The 22,261-nt window shown below is 37.5% G+C and overlaps 1 protein-coding gene across 4 annotated transcripts in view; it reads right to left on the reverse strand.

Annotated features, from left to right (window-relative positions):
* The window catches only part of GSK3B (glycogen synthase kinase 3 beta), a 220,016-nt gene that overhangs the window by 137,437 nt on the left and 60,318 nt on the right, over window positions 1-22,261 (reverse strand). For all 4 annotated transcript variants that reach the window (XM_027529592.1, XM_027529541.1, XM_027529760.1 and 1 more), the window contains exon 2: window positions 8,802-8,995. In XM_027529592.1, coding sequence (XP_027385393.1) covers window positions 8,802-8,995 — 194 coding nt within the window. The remainder of the gene's footprint in view (window positions 1-8,801; window positions 8,996-22,261) is intronic.

Raw genomic sequence — 22,261 nt, forward strand, 5'->3', positions numbered from 1 at the left:
AGTTGCAGCACATAGGCCTAGTTGCTCATGGCATGTGGGATCTTGCAATGCAGGTCACCAGGGATTGAACCCACATCCCTTGTACTGCAGGAATATTCTTAACCACTGGACCATCAAGGAAATCCCTTGTGGTGGTTTTGATTTGCATTCCCTGATAATTTGTGATGTTGAGCATCGTTTCAAGGACTTGTTGGCCATCTGCATCTTCCTCAGAAAAATGTTCAGGTCCTATGCCCATTTTTAAACTACATTGTTGGGGTTTTTGATACTAGCCCCTTACCAGATATGTGATTCGCAAATATTTTATCCCATTCAATGTGTTGCCTTTTCATTTTGTAGATGGTTTTCTTTGCTGTGCAGAAGCTTTTTAATTTGATGTAGTCCCACTTGCTTATTTTTGCTTCTGGTGCTTTTTAAAATCTGGTTGCAGATTTAAAAAATCATTGCCAAGACCTATGTCAAAGCATTTACCATTTACATTTTCTTCTAGGACTTTTATGCTTTCAGGTCTTACATTCAGATCTTTAATCCATCTAGAGTTAATTTCTGTGTACAGTGTAAGACAGTTGTTGAGTTTTATTTTTTTGCATGTGCTATCTAGTTTCCCCAACACCAATCATTGAAAAGGCTGTCCTTCTCCCCCTGTATATTCTTGTCTCCTTTGTTGTAAACTAACTGACCATAAATGCATAAGTTTATCTCTGGGCTGTCTACTCTGTCTCACTGATCTACGTGTCTGCTTTTATGTCAGTACCATCCTGCTTTAATTACTGTAGCTCTCTAATATAGTTTGAAATCATCACGCATTATGTCTCTGGCTTTGTTCTTTTGTTCTGACTATTTGAGATTTTTTGTCATTCCATACAAGTTTTAGTGCTATTTGTTCTATTTCTTTGAAAAATTTCTTTGAATTATTGGAATTTTGATAGGAATTGCAGTGAATCTGTAGATTGTTTTGGGTGGTATGGACATTTTAATAATAATGATTCAATCATGATTCATCCAATAGTATCTTTTCATCTATTTGTGTCTTCATCAATTTCTTTCATTAATGGCTTAAGAGTTTTCAATATATAGGTCTTTCATCTCCTTGGTCAAATGCATTCCTAGACAGTTAATTCTTTTCAGTGTAACATTAATGCGATTGTTTGCTTTCTCTTTCTGTACTTTAAGTGTATAGAAATGCAAGAGATTTGTGTGCACTGATATGTATCTTGCAACTTTGCTGAATTGGTTTTTCTAACATTTTTTTAAAATGGAGTCTTACGATTTTCCATACATATCATGTCATCTGCCAACAGATGACATATAAAACAGGGACAGTTTTATTTCTTCCTTTCCAATTTCGATGACTTTTTATTTCTTTTTCTTGCCTAATTGCTCTTGCTACCTTCTATTAAGTTTTATTTCTCTTTCTCTCAGCCATTCAAGTCACTGAGAAGCAGAAAGGAGGCATTCAGGACCACAAATATCATGCCACCATATTTCTTCTTTCTGGAATAACGAGGTAATAAAACTATATATAATTGTAAAAGCAAAATCAAATAGAATCCTTACTCATTAACCTCTGTACAGTCTTTGAAATTTTAATCCAGTTAAAAGTAACATTTTACCAGTCATTCTACACGACTTGGGAAGGTAGCATAAAACAGTCTGCATCCTTAGGAAGTTTGGCATGTTAACTATGAAAATGTTCCTCTCAGATGACCCACTGCAGGAAACATTATTGACCAGTGGTTCTAGTTGCTGAGCTCTCAAAACCATTTTCTTCTTTGGTGATAAGCCAAGTTCCCCATGAACTGTTCCCTGCCAATGACTCAGCACAGCATGGCAGACATATTTAATGAAGCCCTTTTCCCAAGAGACACTGGAGTCTTCTGACGGTTCAACCTTGGACTGATGATTCTCTGTTGGTTTTTCTGTAACTTTCTTAGAGCTACACTGAAGTATAAGGTTTTTCCTACTCAGCATGCCATTGTCCTAACCTTCCTCCTCCACAGAGGTTAAGTCTTGGTTTTTACCTTCCACTTGATAATTACAAGTTTTCATGACTCAAAGAATAGAGTTCCATATGACATAACTAAAGATTAATATTTCTTTAAGCTGTCTATAAATTTTATCAAGAATAGATTTTCCACAATGACTTAAAACAGCTATATAAGTACAAATAATTAGGTGTCTCAGAATAAGACTATCAAATAAAAGAGGAAGCAAAACAAAGAGGAAGAAATCCAAAGTAAACAGCAGTTTGTAGTAGTTCAGATCTAAAATTAAAACCAATAGAACTTAATTATAAGGAGTTTTAAAATCTACTGGATGTTCTCATAATATATTGTTTAATTTGATTCACACAACATTGGAGTAAAAAGAAAGCACAATACTTACTGAGTTCCTTTACGCACCAAACGCTGGACTGGGGTACCACTGTAATAATAGCATTTCCATTTTACACATGATGAAATTGAAGCTCATAAAGTTAATGGATATACTTAAGCTCACAAAACTATTAATAGTGGACCAAGGTCTTATTTCCCCTATGCTGTCTCCAAAATATCATACAGAGAATACTCATATCCCTAAGGATGAGCCCATACATTTATCTCTCTTCACTCTCCAAAACAGAATATATTAAAAGCAGGGCTCAAATCACTCTCCATTCACAACAGAACAGGAGTGACACTTCACTTCTTCTCTAACATCCTAGCGACAGAACAAGTGAAACCAAGCAGGACACCTGAAACCTATGACTCAGTTCAAAAGAGAATTGAAATTAATAGTTAATGAAGCTAAGATCACTAAGTAATTTAAAATGTAGCTTACTGATTTTCAACTTGGAAAAGCCAGTCTCAACAACGATCAGTATTGGGATTGATTAATCTTCTTCCTGCTCTAATATCAAAGGTATCCTACATAAGGTACCTAGCTGAACTCTACTGTTAGCACCACAACAGCATTTTCTATCACCAGCACTTCCAAACTGGCCAGTTGAGGTTAATTTAATTTTAGTATGATGGGTACAGAGGGAAAAAGGCATTCAAATTGTAGGTAAAACACCACTGAAACTTGTTGTACCGGAAACAACTTGAAAATATATATATAGTTTTTAAGACTACTGAGCAGGGGTAATTAGTTACTCTTGGTATTCTTCCTATCTCTGACCATTCTTTCTCTTCTTGTTTTTTCACCAAAACAAAATGCCTCTCACTGACACCAGCAGGTTCAGTATGTTGGTTTACGAAACAGTGCAAGGAGAAGACCCTATTCTAACTTCTCCTAAAAATATATCATCATTTAATGCAAAATACATGATTATTTAATTCTCGGTAGCAGTGATATAAGAATTACAAATGTGAATAGAATTTTAAGTTGTCAGAAAAATGCCTGTTATATCACAATCAAAGGAAATGAATTGGTCAATACATCAATTTTTTTTAATAGCTAACATTTAGCAAGGAGAACAAAGAATACTGAAGTTTCACAAAGAAAAGGTGATATAATGGAAAGAACTGAACTTCGTGTAAGACAGCCTGCCACTTTTCAGCACTTTTAGGAAAAAAAATAAAAATAAAAACAAAATTATATAATAGCTACAAAAACAATTAAAATATTTAGGAATAAGCTTAACAAGAAATGTCAAAACCTATATAAGTAAAACTCCTGAAAGTTTACAAAGTAAACTTGAACAAATGAAAGCTATCTCCTATTTCTGGATAAGGTAACTCAACATTATGGAGAGGCAATTAACTCCTTAACTTATAAAGCTGATGAAATTCCAATTAAAAATAAACAAGCTTTCTCAAGGAGTTAGTCAAAATGATACCAAAATTCATAGTGAAAAATATACATCCAAACATAGCTAGAGTAACATGAAAAGGAAAAGCTACAAGGGCAGACTAGCCCTACCAGACACTGAAACATATTACAAAATGAAATTAGAACAATGTGGTTACTGACTTAGGAATACACAAATGACCCCGCAGAACAGAACAGAAAGTCCAGAAATAGACCAAATTCCAGGTGGAAATTTAGCATATAATAACAATAGCATCTCAAATCATTGGAACATAGACTGTTTAAAAAACTGTATTAAGACAAATGATAAATGCTTTAGAACAGATAAAATTAGATCAATAACTCATACTATACATGGTTATAAATAAACTCCACACACAGGAATAAACTTCAAATGGATCAGGGGTCTAAATGTGAAAAGGGAAATTTTACAACTGCAAGAAAATATGGATGAATTTCTCTTTAAATTGAGGAAAAGGCTTTCTCTATAAGACTTTATAAGGAAAAGACTTTCTAATCACAACTAAAATCTAGATAGGATAAAAAGTGGAAAATGAACACATGAAAACATATATTATCAATTAAAACTATAATGAGATACCATTTCTCACCTATCAGATTGACAAAAATTGAAAAACTAAACCAATTCATGTTATCAATGTGAATAAATAGGCATTCACGTATTACTGGAGAGAATATAAATCTATACAAGCTCTTGTGCAGAGGAATTTAGCAATATCATACCAAACTTCATGTGTTTCTGTTCTGATTCAGCAGTCCTATCTAGTTCTCTTAGTTTACTATGAATATACACATCTAACAAAAAATACTTATGCACAAAGCTTTCCATACCAGCCCCCTGGGAGATTACTATATATTGAAAAGTAATTCCATATCCATATATAGAAGAGTGGTTGGAATCAACACTGAAATACTATAAAATTCTAAAAAAGATGAGAAAAATCTCTGAACTGATATGCAGTGACTTTCAGGAACTATAGTTAACAGGAAAAGCAAAGTATAAAGAGTACCTCTCTCTATTATATTATGTGTAAGAAAGAAATCAAGAAAATTACAGTTACCCTCTATGTTCCTGGGTTCCAGAGCCAGGGATTCAACCAAGCTGGAATCAAAAATACTCAGGGGAGAAAAGCTCCAGAAAGTTTCAAACATCAAAACCTCAAACTGCCACATCAGCAACTATTTACATAGCATTTAAATTGTATTTGCAACTATTCACATAGCATCAACACTGTATTAGATATTATAAGCTATCTAGAAATGGTTTAAAGTATATGGGAGACTTAGTTATATGGAAATACCATGCCATTTTATACATGGGACTTGAGCACCTACAAACTTTGGTATCCACTATGGGTCCTGGAACCAGTTCCCTGTGAATAACAAGGGATGATTACACACTGACTGTTCATTTGAGCCAAAGAAACCCAGAAAAAGTAAATGACAACATAAAGAGATTGGCTATCCAGAGGGAGTGAGAGAGAACAAGACTGAGGGAATAACATCTGTTGTATCTGACTTTTAGAACCACTTTACACAGACTGAAAATACACAGACTTTTTCAAAAAGTCAAAAAGAATGGAGATACAGCTCTACGAAGGGATATAAGCAAAAACAGATGAACCAAACTGTATTTCAGATGAATAACTTAACTATGATAAAGGAAAAGATTAAAACTTTTTTAAAAAGCAAGAAAAAGAACTCATCCAAGTACCTACTGAACAGAATGTACTGTTTCGATACAGCAATGACAGACTGTAATAAAGCATTCTGAAGTCAGACTGCTCGAATTCAAATACCTGCCCATCTAACCACTTGCTAACTGTATGACTTTGGACAAGTTAATTTATAATCTCTTTGTTGTGTAGGTTTCCTTATCTAAATAATAACTATCAATATCGCAGTACTAACAGGAAAACTGCTATAAAACTGCTCACGTAAAAACTTTAGTTTACTGATAATATTTTAAGGATTTGATAAGTATTTGCTATCATGCATACATGCTAATTCGCTTCAGTCACTCTTTGCAACCCTGTGGACTGTAGCCTGTCAGGCTCCTCTGTCCATGGGATTCTCTAGGCAAGAATACTGGAGTGGATTGCGATGCCCTTCTTCAGAGGATCTTCCCAACCCAGAGATCAAACCCTCATCTCTTACGTCTCCTGCATTGGCAGGCGGGGTCTTTACCACTAGCACCACCTGGGAAGGATATTAATTTGAAAACACATTAAGTGTGTGGATATCAGGAGACACACATAATAAAAATCCAGTTCTTAAGAAGTAAAATCAGAGAGACCATAAAAACCATTATGTCTCAAATATAGTGAAACAAAAGTACTGTAAAAATTAAGTATTTGCTTCTGCACAACAAAGGAAACTATTAGCAAGGTGAAAAGGCAGCCTTCAGAATGGGAGAAAATAATAGCAAATGAAGCAACTGACAAACAACCAATCTCAAAAATATACAAGCAACTCCTACAGCTCAACTCCAGAAAAATAAATGACCCAATCAAAAAATGGGCCAAAGAACTAAATAGACATTTCTCCAAAGAAGACATACAGATGGCTAACAAACACATGAAAAGATGCTCAACATCACTCATTATCAGAGAAATGCAAATCAAAACCACTATGAGGTACCATTTCACGCCAGTCAGAATGGCTGCGATCCAAAAGTACAAGCAATAAATGCTGGAGAGGGTGTGGAGAAAAGGGAACCCTCTTACACTGTTGGTGGGAATGCAAACTAGTACAGCCACTATGGAGAACAGTGTGGAGATTCCTTAAAAAACTGGAAATAGAACTGCCTTATGATCCAGCAATCCCACTGCTGGGCATACACACTGAGGAAACCAGAAGGGAAAGAGACACGTGTACCCCAATGTTCATCGCAGCACTGTTTATAATAGCCAGGACATGGAAGCAACCTAGATGTCCATCAGCAGATGAGTGGATAAGAAAGCTGTGGTACATATACACAATGGAGTATTCCTCAGCCATTAAAAAGAATACATTTGAATCAGTTCTAATGAGGTGGATGAAACTGGAGCCTATTATACAGAGTGAAGTAAGCCAGAAAGAAAAACACCAATACAGTATACTAACGCATATATATGGAATTTAGAAAGATGGTAACAATAACCCTGTGTATGAGACAGCAAAAGAGACACTGATGTATAGATCAGTCTTGTGGACTCTGTGGGAGAGGGAGAGGGTGGGGAGATTTGGGAGAATGGCATTGAAACATGTGTCATGTGTAATATCATGTATGAGACAAGTCGCCAGTCCAGGTTCGATGCACGATGCTGGATGCTTGGGGCTGGTGCACTGGGATGGCCCAGAGGGAGGGTATGGGGAGGGAGGAGGGAGGAGGGTTCAGGATGGGGAGCACGGGTATACCTGTGGCGGATTCATTTCAATGTTGGGCAAAACTAATACAATATTGTAAAGTTTAAAAATAAAATAAAATTAAAAAAAAATTAAGTATTTGGAAAGAAGGCAAGACTATGGAAGCTCTTGAATGCACAATTAAAACTGTGCAAGCTTTATTTTCTAGACTATGAGGGACCACAGAAGATGTGTGTGTAGTAGAAACAATATGACCAAAATGAGCTGTGGGATTATTCTAAAGTTGGAATGCAAGATTTTTAAGAAGATCAGATGTAGAGCTACTAGTGATAAAGCCAAATAATGACAAAGGTCTGGCTAGAACAGTGATGAGAAAAGGAAATGGCGGGGGGCGCCGCAGGCAGCACAAAATTAACCAAGTTGGGTAATGATTGGATATGAGGTATGAGAGAATGGACGAATACGGATGACAGTGAATGAGAAAACCGTTAGAAGGAAAGAATAAGAAGGAATGGGAACCAATAGAAAGAATTTCCTTTAAGACTGACAGTTAAGTTAGAGTTACATAAGAAGACTTGTCAATTTCAAAATAACGGTACCTTCAAATATCAAGACTGAGTGGGCATTTGGCAACATAGGACTAGTGCTCAGAAGAGAATAAACTGAAGAAAAAAACTTGAGAGTTTTTTTTTAAACCTCTTTAGAATGTTCAATGTTGGAGAAGGAAATGGCAACCCACTCCAGTGTTCTTGCCTGGAGAATCCCAGGGACGGGGGAGCCTTGTGGGCTTCTATCTATGGGGTCACACAGAGTCGGACACAGCTGAAGCAACTTAGCAGCAGTAGCAGCAGAATGCTCAAAACATTCTGTAGCGTACAGACACCAGAATGTGTGCTATTTCAGAGCAGTGATAACCTCTTAATTTTTTATCGCTTAATGTTAAGCACAGTTCCCAGAACACAGGAGACTCTCAGTAAAATGCTGCAGAGGTGGGCAGAGTAGGGAAGGGAACAGAGCTGCATGGCTTGTTAATGGCAGAGGCTCGATGAGAGCCCAGGTCTCCTGACTCTCCACTGTATCATAATGAAGAGATGACCTCTGATCATCCATACACAGGACACTCTAAGGGGATCTTGTAAGAAAAAAAAATGAACTGTGGGAAGTATCTAGGGGCAGATGGAAGGGAGATATAAGAATATAGCAGGAAAGAAATGTCAGTTATAGGGGGAAAAATGACAGTGTTGTATCATAGACTCGAAGGAAATTTTTCAAGAAAGGAAGCACAGTCAACTGTATCAAATGAACATATGCTACAGGCAATGTTTCTCTGGTCTCCTACATCAATGAGACCCAAGGCAGACAGAGGTCACATTTTAAAATAAAGAATTAAGAAATTTTAATCTATCTTTCACAACATTTTAAATACATATATCACTCATAGCTACAGTTAAAAAAAAATACTGCAATCTTCAGTAAATTTTATCTCAACATAATATACAATGGAAAAGTCACTACAGTAGTTAAGCTGAACAAACACTTGTGCAATAAATGAAACCTGAAGCAAAAGGAAACACTTTAAAAAGTAATTATTTACATGTACTGACAGCAACAAAAAACACATGAACTACTGAAGGTCTTACCTTAAATCTCTTGTCTTGCAATACTTTCTTGATGGCAACCAGTTCTCCTGAATCACAAAGTTTGGCTTGATACACGACACCAAATGACCCATTTCCAATCACTTTAGTGTCTGTATAGCTGACTTCTTGTGGCCTGTCTGGACCCTGCCCAGGAGTTGCCACCACTGTGGTCACCTTGCTGCCATCTTTGTCTCCTAAAAGAAAAAAGGGATAGAAAAATGAGAACTGCAAAGACTTCAACCGAGAAAATTGCCACAGTATACCGAGTAAACTATGTGCGTTTTAAGTCCCTTCAGTCATGCCCGATTCTTTGTGACCCTATGGACTGTAGCCCACCAGGCTCCTCTGCCCATGGGATTCTCCAGGCAAGAATAACGGAGTGGGCTGCCATGCTCTCCTCCAGGGGATCTTCCCAACCCAGGGATCGAACCTGCATCTCATGTCTCCTGCATTGGCAGGCGGGTTCTTTACCACTAGCGCCACCTGGGAAGCCCAAATATTCTATAATTATTTTTAAATGCTCATGTTCATTTATCATATCTATCATCACAGAATTATTTCAACTATTTGTTTCAATTATAAGTAATTATTTTAACCACCATTTATTCAGTCACTCTATAGAGCAGGCACCATGCTTAGTTTATACACATGAATTCATTTAATGAAAACAATCCCATGAAGTAGATAGCACTGTTCCTATATAAACATAATAAGAAAAATGCTAAATTTGTCCAGTCAAAAGGCAAATGATGGACTCACCAAAGAATCCTTATCTGTCCAACTCTAAAAGCCCTAATTTTTTCCCCAGGCTTTCTTCTTGTACTTGAAAAAAAGATACGTGCAACTGAAAACATCTAATTCTGTTTCTATTCAGACCACTCTCCCTTTAGGAAGGTAAAGCTTTAAGTTTTTGCTTCTCCGCGTCTTATTTCTTCTTAAGAAAATACTGATACATTTCCAAGAAAAGTCAGATGGGGAAAAGAAACAGGGGAATGTTAATTTGGGGGTAAGAGACGCAAACCTTGTAAGAAAAATCAAACCCATTCTGAACTGAGCCTCATTCATAACTATCTCACCAGCACTGGGGTCTCTGCCCACTCATGGCCATCTCCTCATCTCTTCTGCCTTCATTTCCCGCCAGTAACAATCCAAAGATTATTTCCAAGTTCAAGAGCCACCTCCTTTCTTGACTAAACAATCACCTTACTCTCTGAATTCTTAAACTATTTCAAACCATTCTATACCACTGAGCACTTGATTTTAAAAAGCTTTAAATTGTTCCTTTAGTGATTTCAGAATACACCCAGATTCTAGGGACTACAATCTTTGCAAAGCAGCAATTATGACTTGTGCTTCTTCTCTCTTTGCTGACATTTCTAAAACCAGTTCTCACTGACAAAACTGCACATTGCTTTTTCTCTCTCCTACTCTTCCATTATACCAATTTTAAGATGTTAGTTGAATTCATAGTAACCTCATAAAAGAAAAATGATGCAATAGTTAAATCCAAATACCAAACCAAGATGATGAAATATGTATTCATTTGTCTCGCACATTAAAAAAAATAAAATATATAATAATCTGATTTTCCAATGGTTTGAGTCTTTCCCCTACTCAATTTAAGACTGCCAGAAAAATGAATATCCAAATGTTAGTGGCATATTGTAAACAATATTTACAGCCATTTAAGCTCACAGAGTTAATATATACAAAAGCCAAAAAGCAGTATCTGCAACTGATTAACTCTCTTGTGTGTAAGGCAGCCTTCATGACAGATACAAAAACAATGAATGATTCCTACATACAACAGCTAGGTGGTTTATAGGCAGTCTATACTGTATCACAGCCAGCTATCTGAAACACATATGTCTTTAGTTTTAAGGTGAAACACCTGAACAGATATGATTTAGTTAGCACAAATCCAATATGACTTGTAGAAAGAATAAATCAAATATTGTCAATACCATAATTTTATTTCCAACAGTTTTACATATGCTTTAAATGTACATAAACTTCAGCACAAGACAACAACATACATAAGTTTCCTCTCACCTCTAGTTATCTAGTAAAATAGATCTTAGACATATATGCTAAAAACTTAATTAAATCTAATCTGAGTTCTAAATGATCATGCCTCACTCCCCCAAAATATTCCATAGAACTCATTTTTGATCACGTTAATCAACTTGTATGCAGATCAAGAAACAACAATTAGAATCAGACATGGAACAAGGGACTAGTCGAAAATTGGGAAAGGAGTACAACAAGGCTATATATTGTCACCCTGCTTATTTAACTTATATACAGAGAACGTCATGCAAATTCCTGGGCTGGATGAATCACAAGCTGTAATCGAGATTGCCAGGAGAAATATCAATAATCTCAGATATGAAAATGATACCACTCTAATGGCAGAAAGTGAAGAGGAACTGAAGAGCCTATTGATGAGGTGAAAGATGAAAATGAGAAAGCTGGCTTAAAACTCAATATTCAAAAAAACTAAGATCATGGCATCTGGTCCCATCACTTCATGGCAAATAGACCGGGAAAAAATGGAAACAGTGACAGACTTTATTTTCTTAGGCTCTAACATCAATGAGGATGGTGACTGCAGCCATGAAATTAAAAGACGCTTGCTCCTTGGAAGAAAAGCTATTCTTCTTTTTGGAAGAAAAGCTATGATAAACCTAGACAGGTTTTAAAAGGCAAAGATATTATCACTTTGCTGACAAAAGTCCGTCTAGTCAAAGCTATCGTTTTTCCAGTCATGTATGGATGTGAAAGTTGGACCATAAAGAAGGCTGAGTGCCAAAGAATTGATGCTTTTGAATTGGGAGTGCTAGAAAAGACTCTTGAGAGTCCCCTGGACAGCAAGATCAAACCAGTCAATCATAAAGGAAATCAGTCCTGAATATTCACTGAAGGACTGATGCTGAAGCTGAAACTCCAACATTTTGGCCACCTGATATAAGAGCCAACTCACTGGAAAAGACCCTGATGATGGAAAAGTTGGAAGGCAAAAGGAGAAGGTGGCAGAGGATGAGACGGTTAGACAGCATCACTGATTCAATGGAGATGAATTTGAGCAAACTCCGGGAGGCAGTGTAGGACAGGGAAGTCTGGTGTGCTGCAGTCCACGGGGTTACAAAGAGTCAGATATAGCTTAGTGACTGAGCAACAACAAATCTTAACCACCACTTCTAAGTACAAACCTTACTATAAGTTTCTTCTCCATTTATAAAATAAACCTATCCTTACTTGTATTATTATACTTGTACTTAAAATCCAAAGTGTTGAATACATTTTCTTGTAATCCTATTGTTCCAAAGAAAATAAAAAGTGATTTCAAACAGTTTGACTTTTCTCTAGATCATTCAAGTCAAAAACCATATCACCAAATATATGTATACATGTATACATATATATAATATATATACACACACATATACATATATATAATACACACACACACACGCACACCATGGACTGTATGGTTCATGGGACCGCAAAGAGTCGGACACGACTGAGCAACTTTCACACACACACATGTATACATATTAAAAGAACAATGAATTAATAACTCCAATTCCACTGAACAAGTTTCTTGTGAGATCTCACAGGTCTAATTCACAAAACAAAGCATCATCATTTTTTAATTGACATAGATATTAACAATGGGTACTCTACTCCACAATTTTAGCTGAAAACAAAAACCGTCTGGGTATAACCAAAAATTACGATTTCCCACTCTATAATCATATTTTAAGCTGCCCAAGTGGCCCAGTTGTAAAGAATCCACCTGCCAATACAAGAGACATAAGAGATGCAGGTTTGATCCTGAGTTGGGAAGACTCCCCTGGAGAAGGAAATGGCAACACACTTCAGGATTCTTGCCTGGAAAATTCCATGGACAGAGGAGCATGGCAGGCTATAGTCCATGGGGCCACAAAGAGTTGGACACGACTGAGGGACTGAGCACTATCTACTACTGTTACACTCGTAAATGTTTATCCCAACATTATGATTTGCCTATAGGAAGAGGCACAAATAAGGTAATTCTGCAAAAATATTAAAAGCAGAGTTGAAAGATAAATGGGTGCCACAGAGGCTATAGCTGAGAGAGAGTCTTGAGGCCTCAATTTTAAACTGATTGGATGTGAACAGAGACCAATCCTTTAACAACAAAAAAATAACCCTGCTTACTATCTTAGCAAAAATTAAAAGGTTTACTCTATTCTCTTTTGAGCAGTGAGAGAAACTGCTGAGAACTCTTACAGTCTAGCAGGAACTCTTCCTCCACTAGCAGGAAATCCTGCGTATACAAGGAACAATGGCTCTAAGACCTTGTGCCCAAGCATCCTGGAATTTTTATTCAGAAATCATTCAAGCTCTTCAAGACTGCTCCATCAGATACCTGAAATAGCAGAGCTGTAGAGAACGGCAAGGTAACACTGGCGGTGACTTCGTATGAGCATCAGTAGTGCATGGGACAGTCGGCAGCTAGTGTGCCAGGGAAAAGCATGTCACCATTTGGCACTGCAATTTGCTGACTCGGCAATAAGGTAACAGCTGTATAAAATTTCACTGTAAAAAAAGAACTTTCCAATTCATTGTTTCATCTACTCTAATCCTTACGATAAATGGAGGGAACTTATTTATTATGCTTCAAATGCAAATAAGAAAAATAAGAGAAACAAACTTGTCCAATATAACAGAGCTTTAGGTGACAGAACTCTTCACTCGCCTCAGGCTGTCTCTGCCATGTTTTACAACCTTCCCACTACTACTGAAAGACCAACTTCATATACCATCCCTACCAAAGAAGGAGATGCTTCTGAAAATATAATGTAAAAAGGTCAGCTCCAGATTAACAAAAGAATAAATAAGTAATCTTTTGTAGTTCAGGCCTCAATTACTCATTTATTAATAGCTGAAGAGCTATTTCCAAAGATGTTTTGGCAACATTAAGTTTGAAATTTATCCTAATTGGAAACCAAAATATGGAGAACAAAAATGTAAAACAACTGATTCTGTGATGTTCAATTTAGAAATTGGATAACTTTGAATCTTAACAATAGAGCATCATTTTAAACACTACTACCAACAAACCAAAAATCCTCATGAAAAGCTAGAATTCATAACAAACAGGCCTCTTTAAAAAAAAAACAAACAAACACCATTTTGCCTAATATTAAATTTCCCAGAATCCAGGGTATCGTAAGTCTCACATCAACTACAATAAAATTGGTCTCCAAAAAATGCCACTTTATCTCAGCAGCAACAACAGCAAAGCAGTGGGAGTAGCTCAGTTTCAGGCCTCTCTTCTGGCCAGAGAATTCTTAGGATCCTCTATTGCAATCAAAATTCACTCAAGTAGTATGAATGTCCCATTCTAATTAGAACATAGAATTAAAATCCCTACTCTTTAACACAATGGTTAAATCTTAAAAATATAAACCATAAAACAGTCCTCCTGAAGCAATGCAAAAGTGGTATGCAACAGAACAACCACTTTCCATTGAAGGCTGTTAAATATAGAATACAATTTTACAAAAGCCTTAGATGTATCCCATAATATGTGCAGCCTAGTTCTCAATCTCTCAAACAAAGTTTGTACCTGTAAACTGTATCTTGTGGTTACATTTTTTTCATCTTCTGAAATCAATCCTCAGAACAATGGACCCTGAGATGAACAAATGTTACAAGGTAACACAATCCATATTAAAAGTGTGGACTCCGCATCCTGACCCAAGAGGCCACTTCAGGCATCCGTGAAGATGTCGGAGGTATCTGACACTGATATTCTAATTTTAAAGTTTCTTAAGATTCAGAGCTCAGAAAAAGCAACAACTGTGATACTGCTTAACTGGGAGGCTTTTAGAGATGTTAGTAAGTCATACTAACATAAACTGAGCAAAGTTAGCAATGACTAACTCTATAAAATCTTCCTTTACCTCAAAAATAACATCTCCATGTAGAAATATCAAAAGTAACATCTCCATGTAGAAAAACCAAGTCTATAAATTCCAGAGAAACCGGCACACCAGGTAGGATACAAGAAGATACAAGGTATTTTTATGAAGCTTTTTAACCTAACAATAAGGATTTGTAGGGAAACTAGCTCTGACTCTTGCTTCTCATGAAGAGAAACAACATATATTTTTTATGGATGCCCAAATATAGGAGAAGGCAATGGCACCCCACTCCAGTACTCTTGCCTGGAAAATCTCATGGACGGAAGAGCCTGGTAGCTGCAGTCCATGGGGTCACTCAGAGTCGGATACGACTGAGCGACTTCACTTTCACTTTTCACTTTCATGCATTGGATAAGGAAATGGCAACCCACTCCAGTACTCTTGCCTGGAGAATCCCAGGGACGGGGGAGCCTGGTGGGCTGCCGTCTCAGGGGTCGCACAGAGTCGGACATGACTGAAGTGACTTAGCAATAGCAATATAACACTCTGTTGAAAAACACTACATAAATTTTTTAAAGAACAATAACAAAAAAATCACCTTATCAAGCATGTAAGATAGTCTGAAAGGGAAACATTGACACTGTCAAATTTTCAGGTTTTTAAATTAAAGTTCAAACAACTCTTTATCCAAAGTAAATGGCTAAGAAACTTCTATTAAAGCAATACATACTCTCCAAGATAAACACAACTTAGATACATGAAAACAACATAAAAATAAGTAAAAGGGAAAAAAGAGCAATGACCTGAGGTCCACAGAAAATCAGAGACAAACTCTAAAATAAACATATTGCTGTCATGAAACAGGGGCTTTACTCAATAATGTGGAAGCTCTATCAAGAGTACAACTGCTCTCATACCTTGAAGCAAAACTATTAACAAAGCAAAGGAATGCCAACTAAGCATCTGAATCAGTCACCTCAAGCCAATGGTCAATAGCCTCGTTAAAATTTTTAGGGCGATTTCAATGTAAAATTGTGGTAAAAATATTTCTAGCAAAGTCTTTTCCCTTAGATAGACACAATTCATCTCCACATGATTCTATCTAAAAGACTGGAAACACAAAACAAAAAATTACTAAATTTCCTTTGGGGACAGGAAGAGTAAACACAGGAGAAGCAGGGAAAACAAAATGGACAGATGTCATACACAAGCTGGCTGGGGGAGATGTTTTCCTGTATTTCACTTATAGAAGTGAAAGGAAAACACAGGGTGATAGAGGATAACAATGAGACAGGAAAGATTCTAGAGTCCTTGACAGCACAATAATACCACACTTTCAATCACAGGCAGATACCATCCCAGTGTTCACAAGCGTTGATTCTGAAGAACCATAAAATAACCTTAAGAAAAGAAGAAACCAGTCAAGGGCTTGTCCTTAGATACATAATGGTGTTAATATTTAAGTACATGCCACACAGTGAGTGCTCAACAAATTAGATTCTCTGAACTTGGATTATTGGCAGTGGCAACAGTTTACAAAAAACAACAATAACAATTCTTCTGTTCTGCTATGCTCTTTTACCACCAGGAACATACCCTACTACAGTGCCTATCACAATGCTTGATACTTATTAAGAGTGCAAGCCCCTTACTTGACCATGAGCTCTCAGGAAAGCCAGACATTATTAAACTATTAAATTCATTTCCCTAATGCTTATTAGCAGAGGGTTCAGCATAACGCAGGTGCTCAGCAAACGTCTGCTCTTGAATTTATATAAAAATTGCTCAAGCAGAATTACTAGGATTTGGGAACTGACTACTTCCTGCTAAACAAACATTCAGCAGTGTTTTTACTTCTTATGCTTGCCACTGATCAGATACAAAGCCCTAAGGTAGGCAGAAGCCTTACAAATAGCAAAGCAGACTGGTGGGTTTACTGAAAACAAGGCAACAACAAGAAGTCAAAACAAAAAAACACAATTTGTCACATGTGAATCTATTTACAGGTAGAATTACTCTACTTCATAACCCTTTTACAAATGATTCTGGTTTCTTCGGGGCATCAATATGCAGCAATGGATAAGAAATTGGCAGGGACATCGCTGAGGTCTTAAGTTTAATTTATATCAATACATATTTAAGTGTATTTCTAGCCTACTATTTTATGCAAGCACCACTCAAACGGTGGACTTAGTTATATCTAGGAGAGTTTACTAAAAATGAAGATTCTAGAATCTCACCACAGAAACACTCAGTAGATCTGCAGTGAAGCCCAGGATGCTTAATAAACCACCCACGTGCTTCTTGATGCAGTTTCAACATCCATACTTTGAGAATCATCAGTTCAGTTCAGTCATTCACTCGTGTCCGACTCTTGCAACCCCATGAATTGCAGCACGCCAGGCCGCCCTGTCCATCACCAACTCCCGGAGTTTAACCAAACTCATGTCCATCAAGTCGGTGATGCCATCCAGCCATCTCATCCTCTGTCATCCCCTTCTCCTCCTGCCCCCAATCCCTCCCAGCATCAGGGTCTTTTCCAATGAGTCAACTCTTTGCATGAGGTGGCCAAAGTATTGGAGTTTCAGCTTCAGCATCAGTCCTTCCAATGAATACCCAGGACTGATCTCCTTTAGGATGGACTGGTTAGATCTCCTTGCAGTCCAAGGGACTCTCAAGAGTCTTCTCCAACACCACAGTTCAAAAGCATCAATTCTTCAGTGCTCAGCCTTCTTCACAGTCCAACTCTCACATCCATACATGACCACTGGAAAAACCATAGCCTTGACTAGACAGACCTTTGTTGGCAAAGTAATGTCTCTGCTTTTGAATATGCTATCTAGGTTGGTCATAACTTTCCTTCCAAGGAGTAAGCGTCTTTTAATTTCATGGCTGCAATCACCATCTGCAGTGATTTTTTTGAGCCCCCAAAAATAAAGTCTGACACTGTTTCCACTGTTTCCCCATCTATTTCCCATGAAGTGATGGGACCAAATGCCATGATCTTAGTTTTCTGAATGCTGAGCTTTAAGCCAACTTTTTCACTCTCCTCTTTCACTTTCATCAAGAGGCTTTTGAGTTCCTCTTCACTTTCTGCCATAAGGGTGGTGTCATCTGCATATCTGAGGTTACTGATATTTCTCCCAGCAATCTTGATTCCAGCTTGTGCTTCTTCAGCCCAGCGTTTCTCGTGATGTACTCTGCATATAAGTTAAATAAGCAGGGTGACAATACACAGCCTTGATGTACTCCTTTTCCTATTTGGAACCAGTCTGTTGTTCCATGTTCAGTTCTAACTGTTGGTTCCTGACCTGCATAATACCACTTAATTCATACAACAATTCTGTGATATACTCATAATAATCACTTAACAAATGAGTGAAACTAAGGTGTTTGAAAGGTTTACTGGCAATATGCCCAAAGTTACCTCTTCAATAAAGAGTACCCATGGGATTCAGATCTGTCCATTTACTCTAAAACCTGTACCCTACTACACTACATTGCTTAAGACTATGCCTTGAAAATAACACATAGTGGGTCAAGGTCCTAAAATCAACCTTGTATTTTCAGCAAAATAAAAAATTTTAAATATTTTACAGTATTGATAATTATTAAGAGTCCAAGCCCCTCACTTGACCATGAAGTGGTCAGAACCTTACAGAAGGTTCTGATGCAAAATTCTTACTTTAAAATATCTATTCTCCTTTTGAACTAATTTGAATTGACTCTATTTTAAAATCTTCTCTTAAAACCCAAATTTTACTTTAAGCCAAAAACTAGAATGAACCATGCTAACTTTCAAATGTCTGAACCTAAATATTATTTTACTCGTGGTCCTTTCTTCTAACTTGAGTGAACTGGAATAAAATCAAACCAAAACCAAAATGAATAAATATTTTACTTGGTGTTAAGCCCTCACTTGAAACACTATCAAGATGTATTTTAGAAACAGGTTTATCTCCCATAAAAGTAAAAGGCTTGCAGCATGTGTGTAAAGAGCTTTGGCTTTTAGGAATTAACATCAGAATGTAAGTCTTAAACATGCTTATCTGTTTGATTTACCAAAACTACTTGACATGGGCAGGGAGAAAGTAGACAAATACACTAAATTTTTCTGAATGAGGAAGTTTACCATATTACCAAAGAAAAGAGTATGCCACACACACGTAAAGAATAAATGCTGGACAGACTGAAGAAACAGATGTGAGTGTGTTCTCCGTCCCTCAGTCACATCCAGCTGTTTGCAACCCCGTGAACTGCAGCCCACCAGGCTCCTCTGTCCATGGGATTCTCCAGGCAAGAACACTGGAGTGGGCTGTTAAGCCCTTCTCCAGGGGATCATCCCGACCCAGGGATCGAACCCAGGTCTCCTGCATCGCATGCGGATTCTTTACCATCCGAGCCAACCCCAAAGAAACAAATAATTACTTTAAAAACACAATGACTCACTGATCAGGGCTCACACTTCTGGCAACTTCAATCTTGAGCCATCGTGAATCCTCAAAAAATAGCTCTCACAAAGCTGATATATATTACTCTAGCTTTTAGTGAGTGTAATGTTAAAATCAGGACTCTACAATTTTTTTTTAATGGATTTCATCTGTTCCTGGCCGGACATACATCCCCCTCAATCCTCTCAATATTACCTTCTGACAACCCAAATCCATGCAGTGGGACAGCTGACTCATCAGTCTTGCTTTCCCCTGAATTACCCACCAAAGTTATCTCCACTCCTAAATCCAACCTGCTTTTCCAATAGCACAGCATACAATTGACATACATTTTACGTGCATTTCAAAGTGAAGGTTCTTAACCTATAATTTTGTTATATTTCAAACAGTAGTAAAGGAGAGAAGGGGAAGGATGGGATCTGTTTTATCCCATTAGACCTGCTTACTCTAGGTTAACCCCATATGCTTTACTAATTACAATTTAACAACTAATATCCAATCTATGAGGGCAACCATGATGTTTATCACACATTTATTGCCGTAGCTCATTTTATGCCTATGCACATAGCAGGCTGTAAAACATCTGCTCTTGTAAGCAAACAACTTCCTATAGGATTCCACTAAACACTGAAGACTGGTAAGTCTTAAGGTCACTAAAACAAGTACCTCTAACATGATACAAGACCCTGTAATCTCAAAAGAGTTGAATCACTCAACAGACTGAAAAGAAAATGCAAAGACAAAACTCAGTGATTTGACAGTCTTCCCCAAGACCAGCCTTGATAACCACACAACATTATCAACAATAACATATTTGTGGAGCACTTTGTAGTTTACAAACATGTTTAGAACCATAACCTCACTTTATCTAGGCAATAGTCCTACAAGGGAGGTAGAACCAATAATGAACTGTAGAACTGAAGCTCAAAGGTAAGCAAAACTGCTCAAGATAACAGTAATATTGAAAACTACAACCCAGGGTCATCCAATATCCAAGTTCAGTATACTTTCTGATGCCTAAAAAAAAAAAAAGAAGAAAGTTAACCAAGCCATTTCTTTCTATTCCAAAATAAATCCATAAAAATAATTCTGCCAAGAGAAACAGACATTTTAATATAAACTGCAAAAATACTTTTAATAAAAAAATTGCTTCATTTTGCCTGAGCTATAAGGCTACCTGAGAGACGAGTCATCATGAGTAAAATGAGTCAGAATTCCCCTGAGGAAAATCAAATCAGTGACCTGACAGCAAACATTTATGTATTTGAATAGATTTATCACAAAATAATCACCCAGTGATTAGCAACAGCTGCTACTTTAGCAGGAACACATTTCCTGCCCTTTTTGTTTTTCTTTTGCAGGACGTGTGTACAGGGACAAGGGGACTGGTTAATTCTAAATAAGAAACCTATTGGGGACAGAAAAAGAAGGGAAGCATGAGTTTTCTAATCAAGAAACAAAAAAGAATTACAAAGAATACAGCTCTCTACATACACAGCTTTAGGAATCGCCTACTGACATGGCTGAACTATACTATGTTGCTTTTATATGCTTTTTTATGTGCCAGGTCTTAGCTGTGGCACTTGGGTTCTTCAGTTGCAGCATATGGGATCTAGGGGCAGATTTCCAGGTGGTGGAGTGGTAAAAAATCCACCTGCCACTGCAGGAGACACAAGACAAACAGGCTCCATCCCTGGGTTGGGAAGATCCCCTGGAGTAAGAAATGGCAAACCACTCCAGTACTCTTGCCTGGAAAATTCCATGGAGAGAAGGAATCTGGTAGGCTACAGTTGATTGGGTCACTAAGAGTCGGACATGACTGAGCAACTAAACACACACAGATGGGATCTAGTTCCCAAAAGAAAGAAAGAAAGCACTAAGTTGTGTCCGACTCTTGCAACCCCATGAACTGTAGTGTGCCAGGCGCCTCTATCCATAGGATTCTCCAGGCAAGAATACTGGAGTGGGTTGCCATTTCCTTCTCCAGGGAAACTTCCCAACCCAGGAACTGAACCCAGCTTTACTGACTGAGCTACATGAGAAGACCCAACCAGTGATTAAACCTGAGCCCCTTGCACTGGAGGCACAGAATCTTAGCCACTGGACCACCAGGGAAGTCCCCAATATTTTAGTTTTCATAAATATAAAGATAACATATTTGCTTGATAATAATTTAATCTATGGAAAGATACACCCATTTGAATGCAGAATTCCAAAGAACAGCAAGGAGAGATAACAAAGCCTTCCTCAGTGATCAATGGAAAGAAATAAAGGAAAACAACAGAACAGGAAAGACTAGAGATCTCTTCAAGAAAATTAGAGATACCAAGGGAACATTTCATGCAAAGATGGGCACCATAAAGGACAGAAATGGTATGGACCTAACAGAAGCAGAAAATATTAAGAGGAGGTGGCAAGAATACACAGAACTATACAAAGAAGATTTATTTTCATGACCCAGATAACCACTATGGTATGATCACTCACCTAGAGCCAGACATCATGGAATGTGAAGTCAAGTGGGCCTTAGGAAGCATCACTATGAACAAAGCTAGTGGAAATGATGAATTCCAGTTGAGCTATTTCAAATCCTAAAAGATGCTGCTGCTAAAGTGCTGTATTCAAAATGCCATCAAATCTGGAAAACTCAGCAATGGTCATAGGACTGCAAAAGGTCAGTTTTCACTCCAATCCCAAAGAAAAGCAGTGCCAAAAAATGTTCAATTACCGCACAATTGCACTCATCTCACACGCTAACAAAGTAATGCTTAAAGTGCCAACATTCGCTGGATCATTGAAAAAGCAAGAGAGTTCCAGAAAAACATCTATTTCTGCTTTATCGACTATGCCAAAGCCTTTGACTGTGTGGATCACAACAAACTGTGGAAAATTCTTAAAGAAATGGGAACACCAGACCACCTTACCTGCCTCCTGAGAAATCTGTATGCAGGTCAGGAAGCAAGTTAGAACCGAACATGGAACAACAGACTGGTTCCAAATCAGGAAAGGAGTACATCAAGGCTGTATACTGTCACCCTGCTTATTTAACTTATATGCAGAGCACATCATGCGAAATGCCAGGATGGATGGAGCA

The sequence above is a fragment of the Bos indicus x Bos taurus genome, chromosome 1, assembly GCF_003369695.1.
Source record: "Bos indicus x Bos taurus breed Angus x Brahman F1 hybrid chromosome 1, Bos_hybrid_MaternalHap_v2.0, whole genome shotgun sequence".
In the NCBI taxonomy this organism is placed as follows: domain Eukaryota; kingdom Metazoa; phylum Chordata; class Mammalia; order Artiodactyla; family Bovidae; genus Bos; species Bos indicus x Bos taurus.